At 40.3% G+C, this 16687-nt stretch overlaps 1 protein-coding gene across 2 annotated transcripts in view; it reads right to left on the reverse strand.

The window, feature by feature from the left end:
* Positions 1–1025: 1025 nt before the first annotated feature.
* The window catches only part of GOLM1 (golgi membrane protein 1), a 50908-nt gene continuing 35246 nt past the window's right edge, over positions 1026–16687 (reverse strand). For both annotated transcript variants that reach the window (XM_029911721.1, XM_026652373.2), the window contains exons 6-10: positions 11159–11297; positions 7513–7690; positions 5113–5439; positions 2668–2793; positions 1026–2219 (exon numbers count right to left, since the gene is read on the reverse strand). In XM_029911721.1, the coding sequence (XP_029767581.1) occupies positions 2143–2219; positions 2668–2793; positions 5113–5439; positions 7513–7690; positions 11159–11297 (847 nt within the window). In that variant the 3' untranslated portion in view covers positions 1026–2142. The remainder of the gene's footprint in view (positions 2220–2667; positions 2794–5112; positions 5440–7512; positions 7691–11158; positions 11298–16687) is intronic.

The following is a 16687-nucleotide window of genomic DNA, read 5'->3' on the forward strand; positions in this document are numbered from 1 at the left end:
ATATACAAAGCTGTTTAAAACCACAGTTCTGAGTAAATCTAATTTCTCTTGCCCCACTAGAAAAAGCTTTAGTTCTAAAATTCTTTTCTATACAGTTGACATAAGCCCCTTGCCTTTTACATTTTAAAAGATTACAGTTAAAATCCAAATCCTTCAAAAACCATTTAGAAAGTAAGTTATTTACAGATGATTCAATCCCCCATGTAATGCATGACCGTCATAAATTAATGTCCATCTTATTTTTTTAAGCTGTGTAATATTACCTAATGGCTGGAGAGTTGGGATAGATAATTTACCTTTTCACTAAAAACCAACTATGTACTGTCAAAGGCAATACATCCCAACTTTGTCCACATTTTTAGAGGTGGTGTCCTCTTGTCTCTCCCATTCCTCGTGTTTTTTCTTAAGTTTGTATAGCCTACCCCCAAACCATGAACACAAATGTATTGTGAGAGGAAAAGTTTCAGAAATGTAATATTTCTATGTCTGCCTTTGTTACTGTATAGAGGAGAACATTGCAATGCATTTCTTAGGACAACTTAAAGTTACATTATTCAGAAACTCTCAACTCTCGTAAGTGTATCTTGTCTATATGCATTCATTTATGTATAACAAAGGCCAGGTTTAATGCAGCTTCTGAGCACAGCCCTATTTATTGTATGGCAACTACCTTTATTTAAGATACAAAAAAATTGTGCTCAAATGATTATAGCCAGATTACTGGCACTGTGAGCTATGGCATACAGTTCGTAACTGAAAAGGAAATAAAGTGAATGAGTAGTGAGTGAAGCATCAGATTTCCCTGGCTGGCAGAGTATAACTTAAAGGCAGTGTGCAGTCCTTTGTACAATTTAGTCATGCCTACCACCTCTTCTCTCCTCTAATCTTGTTTTACTGTCTCCTATTCTGCATTAGTATCTGAACTGTTGATTTGGATTTGTTAAAGTTATAAAAATAGTCCTCTTGAACAAGCAGTTACAGGATACAAGCTGCTTTTCCCTTTGTCTGAAACACTGGACTATAGGATCCAAATCCCTGTAACCTACCCACTTTTATCAACCAGGATTTACAAGTGGAATCAAGGACAAAACCTCAGGGGTAGCTGAGAGTATGTGTGATACTAATTGTTTTAAAACAGCATGGTGGAGAACTATCTGTGATAGATGGTGTGGTGGACTTTCCCCACTTTAAACTCCTGCTTCAACAGGCACCTTGCAGTAACGAGAGACCAGTACTCCCAAAGCTTTCCTAATGGCACTAGGAGGTATTGTATGTTTGTTTACCACAATGAATACATTCAACATGTTACAATAAAAACATTGTACAATAACTGAGAAAGTATTCTGTTATGCATAATAAACTTCAATGTGTTCAAGTTTACTCATGGAGTCCCACATAAAAATGTCTTTAAATGCAATGGTGGATGGGTGAAGGAAGGAATATATATGGCACACCATTTTAGCCTTCCCTTAGACAGTGGTAGCTTCAAGTCAGTTTGGCAGAAACCAAATCCTCCTACTAAAATGAGTTGTAAAGCTAATCCACACCACCTTGCTAGCTTTGTGAATGCAGGTTCAGCCTCTTTGAAATGACCTCCCATGGGAACCATGCTATTCTTCTGTGGTGAAGAGAGATGATATTACAGGAGGGGGGAAAAGGCTATCCAAAAGTCCTGTAGTAGTTTGAGAGGGTCAGATCAACTATTCCAGCCTTTGTGACGATAAGGACTAAACATACCATTTACTGGGGGAGGATCAGTCTAAGTTTAGCATCTGAAGCACAGGTAGGGATTCAAAATATGATCTTAGAATTACTTTGTTTCCCCGACTTCATGCCATTGTTGTATGATTGTACAACTTAGCTGACTGTTTAAAAGTATTACAATTATTGCTAGCTCATTAAGGTTTTAAAACAGTAAAAAAAAAAAAAAGTTTGACAGAAGTCAGAACTGCTTTAAACCTCTGTAAGAAACAAAGTATTTTAACCATTGAAGCATAGTACTAAAACTTCACAACTGCAATCTACTTTATTTGGGACCCTTTTAAAGCCTTGAGATGGCAATCAAGCATTCTAGCTTCACCTGGATCTTTATGGTTGGATTTGTTTGCAGGTGATTGAGTCACACATGGTGTGCTTCCTTATTCACAGCCTCTGTCTCTCCTCTTCACCTTGATCAAATAAGTGGTTCTTCATATTCGGATCTTCAGGATTTTGGGCTACTAAGGGAGGAAAAAAGTGAAATTCTTAATACTGTAAGAGTTGGAATAATTGATTCCATTTGTAAGAGGTGGAACAACAGCAAGAGAAACAACGTCCTTACTGAAAGGATTGGATCACTGTAGAATAGTGCAATATCACAAGTATCCAGTTATGGTTTGCTTTTACATATACCATGAAACTGTACTGAGTGTCCAGTTCTCCTCTCTCATGTAAATGGGGAGTAACTTCACTGAAGTCTTATTGCACCAGAGTAAAATTGGTAATAGCAAAATCTGGCCCCGGCTATATTCAGAGCAAGCACAAAGGCATCAGAGTTAACTAAACTGATGAATAGAAAGCCAGTCGGTTTCATCCCTCCCAAAACCCTTTTAAGGGGACAGTTCTAAAAATACAGTATGCTGTGTACAAGGGGATTTAAAAAAAACAAAAAACAACTCAGGTTTTTACCATGAAAGTTATTTTCATTGCCTGTCAGTGCTGCTTGCTTGTCAGTTTCAGATTCAGCCTCATTTTCATCTAAGTTGTAGTCAACTGCTATGTTGTTCTGGTTCGCTGCTTCGGCTCCCTGTTTATCTATAAAGATATTTAGTTTCATTAGTTAGTGGCCAAAAACCTGCTACAGCTGCAGTAGAGCACTGTTGCTAGAAAAACAGTCTCCCTCATACTCCAACTCTACAACAGGTAGAATTTATCTTAAACCTTTGAAATTTGATTACCCTCTGCTTAGAGGTTCAGTTCTCAGCTATTCTTATTTGCTGCAGTTGCCTATCCAATTTCAGAACTAAGTTTGCTATAACCCTTGTATATAGAAGGCTTGATAACATGAGATATGTAGGGCTGGAAGGGACCTTCAAGAGGTCATCTAACCATCGCCCCTACTGAGAAGCAGAAATGCATACACCAAGACCATGCCTGATGACATATTTGTCTAATTTGTTCTTAAAGCTCCAAATGACAAGGATTCCATCACCTCCCTAGATAACCTGCTTCAGTAATTAACTATCCTTATAGTTAGATATTAAGAAAAACACTCCAACTTAATCTCCCTTGCTGCAAATCTGTCCAATGGACAGATTAAAATTCCCATACCCCAGGATGCTAAACAAGTCAATGTTCAGCGGAATAGGAAGAGCAAGTGTTAGCAAAAGGTTACAGAAAGAAATGGTAAATGGCAACCAAAGAAGGATAAACTGAACAAAAACAGTAGTAGCTATTAGTGGCATCTGCAAAGGAAAAGAATAATGAATAGCTTCCTTTGTTCAGCAAGATGTTTCAAACAAGCCCCAGGAACACAGGACTTCAGGATTCACAATGGTAGTCCACATATGACAGTCTTGCAAGCCTGTTTGTCTAATGATGTGGGACAAATAACTAGTTTGGTAGGTAAGTAACAATTAGTTTTATCATAGCAAGTGTGGGCAAGGAGATTTTGTGCTTATGCAGGTAAATTTTCATGACAGTTCTGAAAGACTGATATGAAGAGCAAGTGTTGTATATAAAGTTAGCCTAACTACATGTATCACATTCAAGGAGTATAAAAGACTGTAATGAAGTTCAGAAAACTAATCTTGGGCTTCTTACTTTCACTTTGCTTTATCTGCAAGAGAATATGTGCTAGTACCTGGAAAGCAGAGAACTGGTTTGCAGCAAAACTGGGAGTGGGGGATTCTTTTCATTTTGCTACAATCAGACAATCTTCATTTTCTGGCCTGTGTGAACTTTTCTGCACCATCCTGTTGCCTGTGTGCTTTTGATTTGTACTTTAGATGAAATTCCAGATATAGCTGAGAATGTTGTCACTAAGACTGCACCACTAGCCCGATGACTGTAGCTAGAAGTTTTGATGTACTTATAAAGCTCTGTTCACATTAGACATTTGTGCCAGTATTGTAATGTCAGGGGAGTGATTGGTTTTTTTAAATTACATTTCTATACCAACAAAGCCTTAATGTAGATGCAGGTATACCAGGATGAAAGTGCATTTGGTAGTATTGCTTATTTGGCCTGAGGACTGGTATAAACTATATTCAGCAAAAGCTATATCAACACTAGGAATGTGTGTCAGTACAGTGTTACCAGCAAACCTTTTCTAGTGTATCCCTGGGCTATAATTGAAGCCAAAGATTCATGTCTGCTTAAAAACATACTACTTGCTAAATGTTTCAGCCTTTGGGCTTAATCCTGCAAGATTCTGAAAGCATCAATGAAAGCTGAGGGTATGCGCCATCTACAGGAGACTCAATGAGTCACAGAATCAAACCCATAGAAAGGACAGAGCCTAAGGACAGTTACTATATAGGCAGGAGAAACTGAGTGATCTGGCTGGTAAACACTGAGCCGTGAACTAAAACATAATGGCTCTAGTTCACCAGGCGTGAAGTAATGCAGAGTAAATTCAAACTGCTTTGTCTCCAGGTACATATATAGTAGTGCAAGTCTGCCAAGTCAAGTCCAACAGAAATATTACTGTTTAAAAGAATTTCCTTTTAATTTATTAAAAACAGCAGAGTGGTGGTGTTTTTTTGCCAAATCAACAAAAACATTTCACCCCCACCCCTCACTATAGCTTTATTTTAATAGGTCAAATCCTATTAGAATTACTCATAAGGAGTCTGATGTCAATGGACGTGCTCGTGTAGGTAAAAGAGCAAGAGATGGCCCAACATCTGTACCAAACAGGCAGGACAGCTGATCCCAGTGGAGATTTGGACCCAAACCACTCCAGAATACAACTAAAAAGCATAAGAGCTGGAAACAAATTCCAGCTTCCACCCACAGAGCAAGGAAAGCAGGGAACTTGTCTCTGAGCACCAGTCTCTCACATGACAGACCACTGCATTGTGACATAAGCCACTTGGCAGCTAGATAGCCTGAGTGAGTCTTTGTACTAACCATCCTGATTGGGCTCCTGGTCATCCGGCTGAGCATCATAATTTAAGAGGTGCTCCCGCTCCACTTCTTCATTGGCAGCATTTTCTTGATTGACAGCATGGCCTGCAGGTGGTTCTTGCATTTTGACAGACTCCCTTTCTGCATCACCTTCTTTAGGAACATTTACCCCCTCATAGGGATTCGGTTCCTTTCCTAGTTCAGGAGATAATTCCTCATGATCCATGGCACTCTTGGCTGAATCGTGTGGGGGTCCTTGATCAACAAAAAGCTTCTCATCTTCTGTTTTAGGCTCCTCTTTGTTCACCGCAACCAGATCACGTGTCCCTTCTGAAAAGCAATGTAATCATAGTTTGTGCACTAAGCAGAGTTTTGACCCTAGCAAAGCTTAAGCCTTTAAAAAGCTAGAACAGAATCAACTGCCCTCTGCCCACCCACGTTCAGTTTTTTTCCTGTGCAGGGACATCTCTTTAAGCTGCATCAACTCCAAAGGATGTATAGGCATAAATCAGGGTACCCTAAGTTAAAGGTTCTATTAGAAACCACTGCAGGATTTCTATTTCATAAGGGGTTTAAAGTCTGCATTGTCTTTGTTTTATGGTAAATAGGGAAAAAGTCTGAATCCCTTTCAGGTTATAGTGAGATCAATTAATAATTGGACATGCAAAGTAGAACTATTTAAATACAGAGTTTTAATGTTCTATGTAAATGCCTATTCTCACAGCATTAAAAGTGTAAAAAGCTTATTTGTGTGTGTGTGCGCACACTACACTGTTAGCAATGCAACTGGCTTTAAACAGAGTCAGCCTACTACAAGGTTCACCAGATGTGAGTTCTACAAATAGCCTGTAGCTGCTTTTGTCTTTAATATGGAGATACAGCTCAGGGACACTACTGGTCCCAGCATACACTGCTGCGTCATTTTCGCCATGTAGCTGTATTCTTACAGCGTTTTGAGATACAATTCACAAGAAGATCCTTATAAAAAAAGTCACATTGAAATACTAGCTCTCTAGAATGAGACCTGCAATATGCTCAGAGTTGTATTTTAAGAAAATATGGTAAAAAAAATTTACAAGGAAATTGAATTTCAAACGTATATGATGCTAAGCTGAGAATGTGGCAACCATTCATTCATTCATATTCATAGAGTTTAAGGCCAGTAGGGACCATTAGATCATCTAGTTTAAACTCCTTTATATCACAGGCCCTTAAATTTCATCCAGTTACTTCTGTGTTGAGCCCAATAACTTGTGTTTGATTAAAGGATAACTTCCAGCGGTTGCAGGAGGGTCACACCTACTAAAAACAAACTAATGTGTTAGGCTATTAAAGTCAAGTCCTTGTTTCAGAAGGTCTTCAGAAAAGAGAGCGCCTTTTCCATAGCAAATTAGGGATACTAATTTAGGCCTGCCAAACATAACATTGTCCTGTTACTTGCAGTGTACACCTAGGGCTAGATTCACAAAGATTAGGCAACTCATTGCCACTTCAGATGTCTAAATCCAAAATTTAGATCCTCAGAAACTCAGCTGCCACCTAACCTGTGGGAGATCCAGGTTCAAATCCCCCTCTGCCCAATGTGAAGCATGGACTTAAACACAGATTTCCCCCTTCTCAAGTGAGTGCCCTAACCACTGGGCTAGCGGGTAGGTCTCAATCTTTTTCCTACTGAAGCGGGTATGCAATAGAGCAGGGACAGGAACCTGGGTCTCCCAGAAGAGTGCACTAATCACTAGGCTACAGAGTCACTCATTCTTTCTCTGACCCACCACCACTGTTTTTTGCAGGAAAGGCTCCTAAGTCTGGTCAGTCCTAACTCCAAGAGAGGGTTCACAACTGTGACTCCCAAGTGGAGATAGGTGCCTCTATCTGGTCCAGAGTTGGGCGCTTAAGTCCTTTTAAGGAGCAAGGCTAGTCCCTGCACCTCTCCTCAGTATTGCCTATCTTAGGCAGCTCCCCACTTAGCTTGCCGGCTTTTGTGGATCCCATTCTTAGGCATCTAACTCTTCCCATACATCGTATAGGGAGCCTGGGTGCCTAAAGTTAGGTGTTTCAATGCTGAGCCCAAGTCCTCTTTGTGGATGTAGCCGCCACCACTACTTGAACATATTTTTCAGCCAATGGAAGTATTTTAATTAAAAAAAAATATTTTGACAGACATTAGCTATTAACTATAACTTTCCATAAGCACAGAAAAAATACAATGTCAATCTGCTGAACTAAGTTGTATCCAATTTTTTCTACATGTAATTAAATTAAAATTAAATTTTTATGTTGAATTAAATTAGAATGAAAATACATTTAATTAAATTAAAACACCATTTAAAATAAAAATGGTGAGAAGCCATTTCTCACCTCAGTTGCTATTAAGGTGTTAGTGATGTAAATAGCCAATCTTACCTTTGTCTTCATGAGACTCAATCTCTGGTACCTTTTTTACACTGGGTGTTGGCTTTGATGCTTCTAGAGCTACGTTTCCAGGAATTTTGTTCTTCTCTTGCTCCTCATCTCCTTTCTGCTCTTCCAGGTCATGCAGCTGGAGCTCTGGTCGATTAAAAGTTGGCAGCTGAATATTACCCTTAAAAGTATATACAGACATATGTGATTTGTCCATCCAAATGCTTATTCCTATGCTCTGATTTATATTTCATTTTTAACCCTGACTAGAGAAATCTAAATGCTCCAAAACCAATTCAAGAAATAGACTTGAACTGAAATCTTCATTGGAGTCCGAAGTAAAACACAACCCCGATAAACAGGCAGCACAGTTTCCACACACAGTACACCAACAGAACAGTTTGATATAATGCCTCTTCCTGTACTACTCCACCCAATACCATCAGATTCAGTAATTGCTATGCATAGTGCATCAGGGGCTATTGTTCTCTGAAGCAACGTTTCCGAGCGTGAAGGACATGTCCCTCTGGAGCACCAAGAAATAGTTTTGGATACAGAACAGAGGCAGTGCAACTTGCCCCCAGGCTGCCCTGCTGGGCTCGAGGAGCTACTACTGTTTTTCTCAAGGAGGGCTCAGCTTTCAATAAGTTTTGAAAACACTAATTTATGGCAGCCTAATTCAGATACATGAATTAGTTCAATTTGGACTGTTCTGATGTTACCAGTTCGGAGTCCTGCCCTTCTCCTCTGCACTCAGTGCACATATTTTTGTTGTTTACTTGTCGTAATGCCTGATCACAAGTTTATCCAAGCCTTATGCCAGAGAGTGGGTGAGTGGCAAACATGGGTTTAGATGGACATCTTGTAAACCCCTAAATGCCATCTCCTACAAAAAAGTATTGTAATCCTTCCTCCACCTCATTGGCACCATCTGCTTCTTTATCATACCTGTTGACAGAGGAAAGCCAAAATAATATCCTAAGAGTGACCACCACCAGGACTGTTCACAAAGGCAGATGGCAGCTAACAAGTGTGGGTTTAGTACAGCAAATATTTTACAAAGCCAGAGACAACTTCGGCTATCACAACTTGCTACAGCATGAGTGTTCATTGATACAGAGACTGTGTGCACAAGTAACCACATAGCAGACATCAGCATCAGATGACAAGGTGAATCAGTCACTAAGAAACGTCAGCTGAGCTCCAACTGTGGTATACAGAATATGGAACAGTCCAGTTTATTCAGGGGTGAAAGTAAGTCCAGTGACTTACCGGTATGCTGGGGCCAGCTCTGGCCCCCGGAACGGGCGGGGCCTAGGGTGAAAGGGGCATGGCTGAGGGAGTCAGAGCCAGCCCCAGCCCACCCTGTAAGGTAAGTGCCCCCCCCCCCCCCGGTAGCAGCAGCAGCCCAGGACTCCGGGGGGTATTTAAAGGGGCCGGGGCGCCCCTGCTTCTACCGCCCCGGCCCTGGAAAGGGGGGGGGGGGCCCGGGGGGGGCGGGGGGGGGGCGGCTTCCCCAGGGGGCTATTTAAAGGGCCGGGGCGGTAGAAGCAGCGGGAGCCCTGGACTTTTTAAATAGCAGCCAGAGCCCCGCAGCCCTACCCCAGGGCTCCAGCAGTGGGGCTCTGGTGGCAATTTAAAGGGCCTGGGGCTCCAGCCCCTGCTGGGCGCCCCAGGCCCTTTAAATTGCCCCCTGGGGAAGCCTGGCCGCCCCGGTACTGCAAACCGTCTCTTGCCGGTATGCCATACTGGGGCGTACCGGCTTACTTTCACCTCTGCCCCCTAAAGATTCAAATAAAATCATTCTGAGATCTCAGATAAAGTGGTTTCAGATGAAAGGAGGAAGCGGGCGGCCTCGCTATAAAGAAGCAACTCTGGTCCACCAATTCAGGAGTGCAGCAAAAGGAATTACAATTGGCTGGCTCTACAGGGGCATGCACCAAGAATCCCCAGGATGTAGGTACCCCAGGATTATGAGAACCAAGCTTCAGTTAAACAGGCTTCACTGTAATGCAATGGAACTAGGCTAAATATAGTATCAAGAAAAGTTCTTAACAGTGAAATCTGTTAAACTGTCATAGTCTCCCCCAGCTAAGCTAAGCAAAGCAAGTGCCATCACTGATTAATTTACAAGTAGACTAGAGATAGAACACTAGAGCATATACCAGGAAACCCTTACTCTAGTGAACTGCTTAAAGTTTAATGGGTGTAAAAGAATATCAGCTTAAAGATCTGCCACTTTAGAAATTCAGCCATTGAAATTTTAGGGGCAACAAACCTTACACCTATGAGCATTTTACTGGCTAAATGCTAAGCTAGTTTGCTTTTACAAGCATAAAACTGAGCAGCACTTAAAGTTCTGCTGTACTATATCAACTTCTTGCAACTTGAAAACTAGGCTGTAATAAAGCTATTACTTCTCTGTACTTGTTTACAATGTATGCAGCAGAAGAACAATTCTACATAAGCTCACAGAAGCCAGGGAGCATATAAAATATTTTATATGCACAGTACATAAAATTGTCAATACCAACAAATAGGAACCCGACAGTGTAGAAAATCACATGCACCATGCACAAAAAAGTTTCCTGTCTGAGCTTCAGTAAAGCTAGAGATGAACAAATACTGCAATAAAGTATTTACAAACAATGGCTGAATAAAACACACAAATTCACTTGGATGGTATTTGCACCTTTGTGTATTACACAAACATTTGTACAGCAATTTGTTTTCAAGAATGTCTGGGGGGGGGGGGAAAGAAAGGGGGAAAATCTTAAATAACTATGGAAATGTTTGTTAAGGCTTTCCAATTTCAGTCAAAGTCAGGGCTTTGACTTGGGTGACCAAGCACAGCACAAAGAGCAAACACTCAAACCATTCATTTACTGAATAGTACAGAAGTAATCCATAGGATTAAATAGGTTTGCACAAAATATGTGAACAATTTTTAACAATGAATAATTGCCAAACAAAAAAAAGGCTAAACTTGAATACATTTATTTGTGGTGCATAGTTGACATTCAACTTTCTAGATAACTAAATTGGAGACTTTTCAGGCTCAACACAAACCATTTTTCATTCCTCAGGTTACTTTATAAAATGAAACTGCAACACAAAAATCCTTTAAAGGTACAATTAATGGCAAATTTGCTTTATAACATATAACTCTAAAGCTTGTTTTTTAAACTTGTGTTTTAATTTTAATGTATGAAATGCCATGCACTGTCAGGATCCTGCCTCCTCCAGCAGCAGCTGCTCTTCCCACCCTCCTGGTGGCAGAGGCCGATCGGGGTTACTGTGGTAACTGGACTTTTGATGGTCCAGCCAGCAGCACTGATCGGACACTGCACAGGTCCCCTTTCAACTGGGGTTTCCCGTCAAAAACCGGACACCTGACAACCCTAGATAAGCCTCACTCTGACAACAGAGGTCAAGCTGCAACTTCCTCATTTATTATCAGAAAAACTAACCTCCCAAGCTTAACAGGATCATCTAGTACGTTAAAAATCATGAGAATCTGTTGCTATTTTATATGTTAAATGATCAAAGAGTAGCACCCTATCGCAGAAAGCAACATAGAACAGCTCCATTGACATCTTAAATAATGGTACAACTGAGTTTCTGCCAAAAAACCAAAACACATGCTTACCTGGTAGTTTTTGTTGGAATTTTTCAACAATTCTTTGATTTCCTTGGCCTGTGGTGCCTCACTGCCTTTTTTTGTGATCTCATCTATTCTTTCTTCACATTGTTCTTTTAACTCTTTCATCTGACTGATGCACTGGGACCTTGAGGGAAAGAACAAGTAGCTTATAGAGGTACTGTCATCCGAACATCTCTAACAGACACAAAAAAAATAATCTCACAAAAGGTGCATATCTTTCCTTTTTCCATTTTGCTGATTTCCTAGTCCTACATTTGCATAGTTTGAAAAAACAACAACAGAGAAATAGGAGGTGGGGCTAGAATCATCTGAGGGGATGATTTCATTTAAATTAATATAACAGTGCCCATACAGAAGCATTTTGTATTAGATATAAATTACCATTAGAAAAAACAATGTTATTTCAAAATGTGCCTCATTTATTTTGTGCCTTTCTTAGTTCTTTACTGAAATGCCACTGCAGCAAGTGCCAAGAAAATGGAGGTGAACACTTTTAAAAGAGAAAGCCATGTTGCAAATAGCTCAGCTGGCATGTGACTTCTCAAGATGGATGGGGGAAATTACACATTTCAAGTACTAGTTGTAAGCCTTTAGGTATTAATTCTGCATAGAAACAGTTGGACTGATGATGTTCCCCTGAATTAATGGAATATTAGGAGGTAGCTGATAGCTTCTCCCCATGCCTGCTGCATGAATGTAAGTTAATTTAGCAGAGCTAGAGAAGTGCTTTAGTTTATTGTGTTGGTGGGCTCAGAACAGTTCCACACACGGGCCCAAGAAGGATAGACAACTTTGCCCACAATAAACTGCAAATCAATTGCTAATGTGGCTCAGTTTAGTGCACCACTGAGAACCAGGGGATATGTCCCCAAAAGTTCTAGTGCCTCACCCAGGTTGCTGCAACACCTGTGTAGACATGGCAACACAGGTATGACTCAAGTATGGCTTTGCAGTGTGGAGACTCACAGAGGGGCTTGGCTATCTCACGTAAACTCTGCAGTGAAGACATATCCCAAGTGAGCAGGTAATTTGTTTTTAATGCAAGAGTCAAAGAGGCACTTACTTCACCTCTAGAAAGGAAAGGAATAGGTAGACAGATGTGCTGTTGAATGTCAAGTTAGTGACCTTTGCTAATATTTTGTTTGTGCTGCACCAGGAGAGTTTTGGCTGTTCAAAAACAAGATTTGGCTGACTAACTTCTAAATGTAAGAAAGTCATCTAACTAAAGGAAACACCTAAAATTAGCAAGAGTGAACACCACAGACTGTAGAAAAACTGAGCACAGGCATGAGTTATATTAATATTAGTTTCTTAACTCCTGGGGGAGATAAGGAGATCTAAAATTGTCTTTATGTAATGTGGGAGATTTTGAGAATCTTCTGGGAGGGTGCTAACTGTGGCCTACAATGACTTGCTTCACTCTCCATTTTATGTGTGCTTACATACTGCATGTGCTAATAAAGCCAACTCATGTAAGCACTTAGTTTTGATTGTTGTTGCTGTAGAAGAATTTTTTTTTGCGAAAGGTTGCAGATCAGCAATTCTGGAGATTAAAATCCTCTGTTCATGCACATGACAGGTAATGTGCACATATCAGCAGGGCAAGCTTCTCCACATTGTTGGGGGCGATCAATGTGCCCCATCCACACCTGGAAAATCTACCACTCATAAATTCAGTCCTCCTGGCCTGGTCAACGATTGACCTCTCTGCCAATTCTAAATAAAATGTGCCAATTACAGCAGCATGTTTGCTGTACAGAGAGCTGCACTGGCCACTAGGAACTAGACTCAGACCAGCAACTCATTTCATATAGGCCACCAGAGAGCCACCGGGTCATAATGATTTTTCACTTACTAGAGCTGCAGAGATTGAACAAAATATTGAACTCTTCATTTTAAGAACAGATTAGAAGAATATGCAACTGAACATTCAGATAAGAATTCAAGAGAACAAAAGTATTTTTTATTTTTTTATTTAAAAGGAATGTACAAAGTCCTGCTTCTCCAAACACAGGAGGAACCAAGCACAAAAGACGCAGTTTCTTAGCTTACAGTCTCAATCAAGCCTCTTTGGCCAACACCAGACCCAAAACCAAAAGCTCTCTCTAGCTTTTTCCAGGGTCACACAATGCTCACAAGGCTATTTCTTGGTTTTCTGTTTTACTTCTGCCTCTCTCTTTTGTCTTGTTGGTTCTCAGTTTGTGTAGGTTTTGCCTTCCCTCACTCTCACACACACACACACACACACACACACACACACACCCTGTCACAATACCCAGTGGAACCCTTCCCCAACCTGGACAGAATCTGTTAGGCTCTGTTTTACACGTGGCTCCTTAAGTGTTTCTTACAAAGATGGGCACATTCACACATCAGTTCGAATGAGGTTTTAACCTCAACCCATACCAAGATTTCATCCAGCTCGTAACTAGGGCCCTACCAAATTCACAGTCCATTTTGGTCAGGTTCATGGTCACAGGATTTTAAAAATCGTAAATTTCATGATTTCAGCTATATGAATCTGAAATTTCACAGTCTTGTAATTGTAGGGGTCCTGACCCCAAAAAGGAATTGCAGGGCGGGGGGTGTCACAAGGTTAGTGTAGGGGGGGTTGCGGTACTGCTATCCTTACTTCTGCACTGCTGCTGGTGGCGGTGCTGCTGTGACGTTATGAGTGTAATATAATATTTCATTGAAAGGTGACAGGGCCAGAAAGAGTTAATTAACTCACAGACTGACCTGACCCATGGCCGAACTTTAGAGACTGTTTAGGAAGATAGGTAAATGAACAGAGCTTTGAAATGCAAGTCTGCATTGTTAGAGATAGAAGGGTAGATGTTTGCTCAGGTCTTGTGATGTAAGCAAACAAGTCTTGTCTATTGCTATAGCTTTAATTCAAAGATCAGAAAGGGAATATTAACATTTATGATGACACTTGAGAATGAAATAGTTTATATGTCTCTTTGAAGGTTGTGGTAACCTGTATCTGAACTGTTTAATGGATAAATTATCCTGTGCTAATTGCCATGATGTTTGGGAGAAGGAAAGTTAAGCCTATTGTTTTCTCAGGCCCAAAGGCTGCAGGAAATGTATAAAAATCTTGGGACACGATCCTTCTTCATCTCAGATCTGCTTTGGGTTTCAAGAGGGGGAAACCTTAAGCCATAAGGATTGAGATCCCCAGTCATTGACTGGAGCCACCCTGAGTATGGACATTGGACTATAACCTATGGACTATTTCTAAAAGGACTTTTGGCAACTACAAACTCATCTCTGCTATGTATCTGGACCTCAATAATTGAATTCAAGTCGGTATGTATATTGATCTTTTAACTTCTTTTCTTTTTTAATAAATTTTAGCTTAGTTAATAAGAATTGGCTATAAGTGTGTATTTTGGGTAAGATCCAAGTTATAATTGGACCTGGGTATGTGGCTGATCCTTTGGGGTTGGAAGAACCTTTCTTTTATATGATGAGATAAGATTTTCAGTAATCATCGTCATATCTGACATGTGTGTCTGGATGGAGGCCTAAGGCTGGGCACTTTAAGGAAACTGCATTATTTGGACTTCTGAGTAACCAGTGAAATACTATAGAAGCTGTTTTATGCCGGCTTGGTAAATCTAAGTATTGGAATATTCACCAGCGTTTGGGGTTTGCTTGCCCCGTTCTGTTTGCAGTTCACCCTGATTGAGTGACCTCAGCTGGCTCAGATAATTTTAGAGTAAACCAGATTAACTAATAGAAACAAATAGGTCTGCTGCAGATTTTCCTGCTCTTACTTTTCTTATAACAAAACATTCAACTGGCATATAGTCCAAATAATCGTTACTCAATGCCTTGTAATTCTGAGTGTAGCAGAAGTACCCTGCTGCATCTTGAGAAGTCAGTACATCAAACAGAACTATCACACTGAATCACAAGCACATGGAATATACACTCTTTGTTCTTAGGAGTTTACTCTATGTGAAAGTGTTTGCATTCCTATCAAGGTGAAAGGTGAGCTTAATTACTGATCATGACTAATTCCAAGAGGAGGAAATGAGAGACACTCTACTGAATAAAGAGCATTTTAACCTGCTGCCAATATACAGCAATGCAGACAACAAAGACTCTTTCATTTTGTGGGCATGAAACCACATTTCTGAATTGCAATTTGCTAAGAACATAAGAACTGCTAGAAGAGCTCCTACTCTCATTCCTAGATGTAACAAATTCTTCTGAATGACTAGGTTGTGCTAAGGCTTTAACGAACAGTTTCCCTCCTAAAAGACAGTAGTATGTTTCCCACAAGATTCAGAACCAAATCTGTTAGAGACTACTATAATAATTGATTTTCTCAATGTCTTCTAATTTAACATACACAATTCAGAGCTGTAGCATTGCTGTCTGTATTGGAATATCTTTTTTTTAAACAAGACAATTTATTCCCGGTCATGCTTCTGAGTAATTTTTGAATTTATTTCTAATTTTAACCCATTTTCTGGTACTGAATGATACTACCCCTCCTCATTTTCTCCCCTCACTAAACTTAAATTGAACTCATGGAGGATTAGCAGTTCTCAACAGCAGACATGTAGGCACAGTGAAACTGCCCTCTCTTTAATCACCACCACCTCATGTTTATTTCATTATCACACACCATAGACCACACTATGCTAACAGCAATGTTTGGTTTTACTGCTCTTAAAATGAATTAGAAGATATTATTTATTTCCTCAAGAGTAAATAACACTGTGAAGATCTTTTTATGTTTGCCAACAAAGTAATTACTTCTTCAAAAGGCTCGATACACAAATAAGATGGAAAATGATAATTCCTAAGCCTTTAGAATGTCTACGTCACAAGTTCTCTCTCCCTCTCTCTCCATACACATTTTAAAAGTGTGACTTGCCCTCTACTGAGCACACTTATGTATACATTTCTATGACTAATGAAATACAAAGTGCAATGCAGCGTTAAGGCGACAGTAAAAAGAAAGCACAACAGGTAATATAAAAAGTTAACAGCAACATTAAGTCTGACACATTATACTGCCTGTGAAATGTGCCATAAAATCATGAAAAGTATTTTCTATAGCTATAAAAATAAGAAACGTATGAATAGAAACTATGTACATCTGTACAATGCAACTTATGCAGTTATGGAAACAATTTCTGCCTTTCTTGACTGAGATTATAATTGGGCAACCATAAACCCAGAATATCCCCCGCACAGGTAGCCCATGGGAGGAGTCTCAGAAGGAGGAAAGCTCCATAGGGATTCCGCACAGCTACCCCTGTTGGGGAGCTGGAATTGCACTATCAGAAAAAGTCATGTTTCCTAACCCCTTCACTCCCACCCTTAAAACATGCCTGATCCCCAGAAGCCACTCAGAGGCCCTAAACATCCACAAGTGTTCTGACCCCCACCAACCTGGAAGCATGGATTCATTGGTGCCACACTACCAGGTCTTCAACCTGGGCTAGGCTATTGTGTAATATATCCCTGACACCTAGTCTATACAGCACACAA

Source organism: Terrapene carolina, unplaced genomic scaffold (assembly GCF_002925995.2).
Source record: "Terrapene carolina triunguis isolate 2854851 unplaced genomic scaffold, T_m_triunguis-2.0 Scaffold113, whole genome shotgun sequence".
In the NCBI taxonomy this organism is placed as follows: Eukaryota; Metazoa; Chordata; order Testudines; family Emydidae; genus Terrapene; species Terrapene triunguis.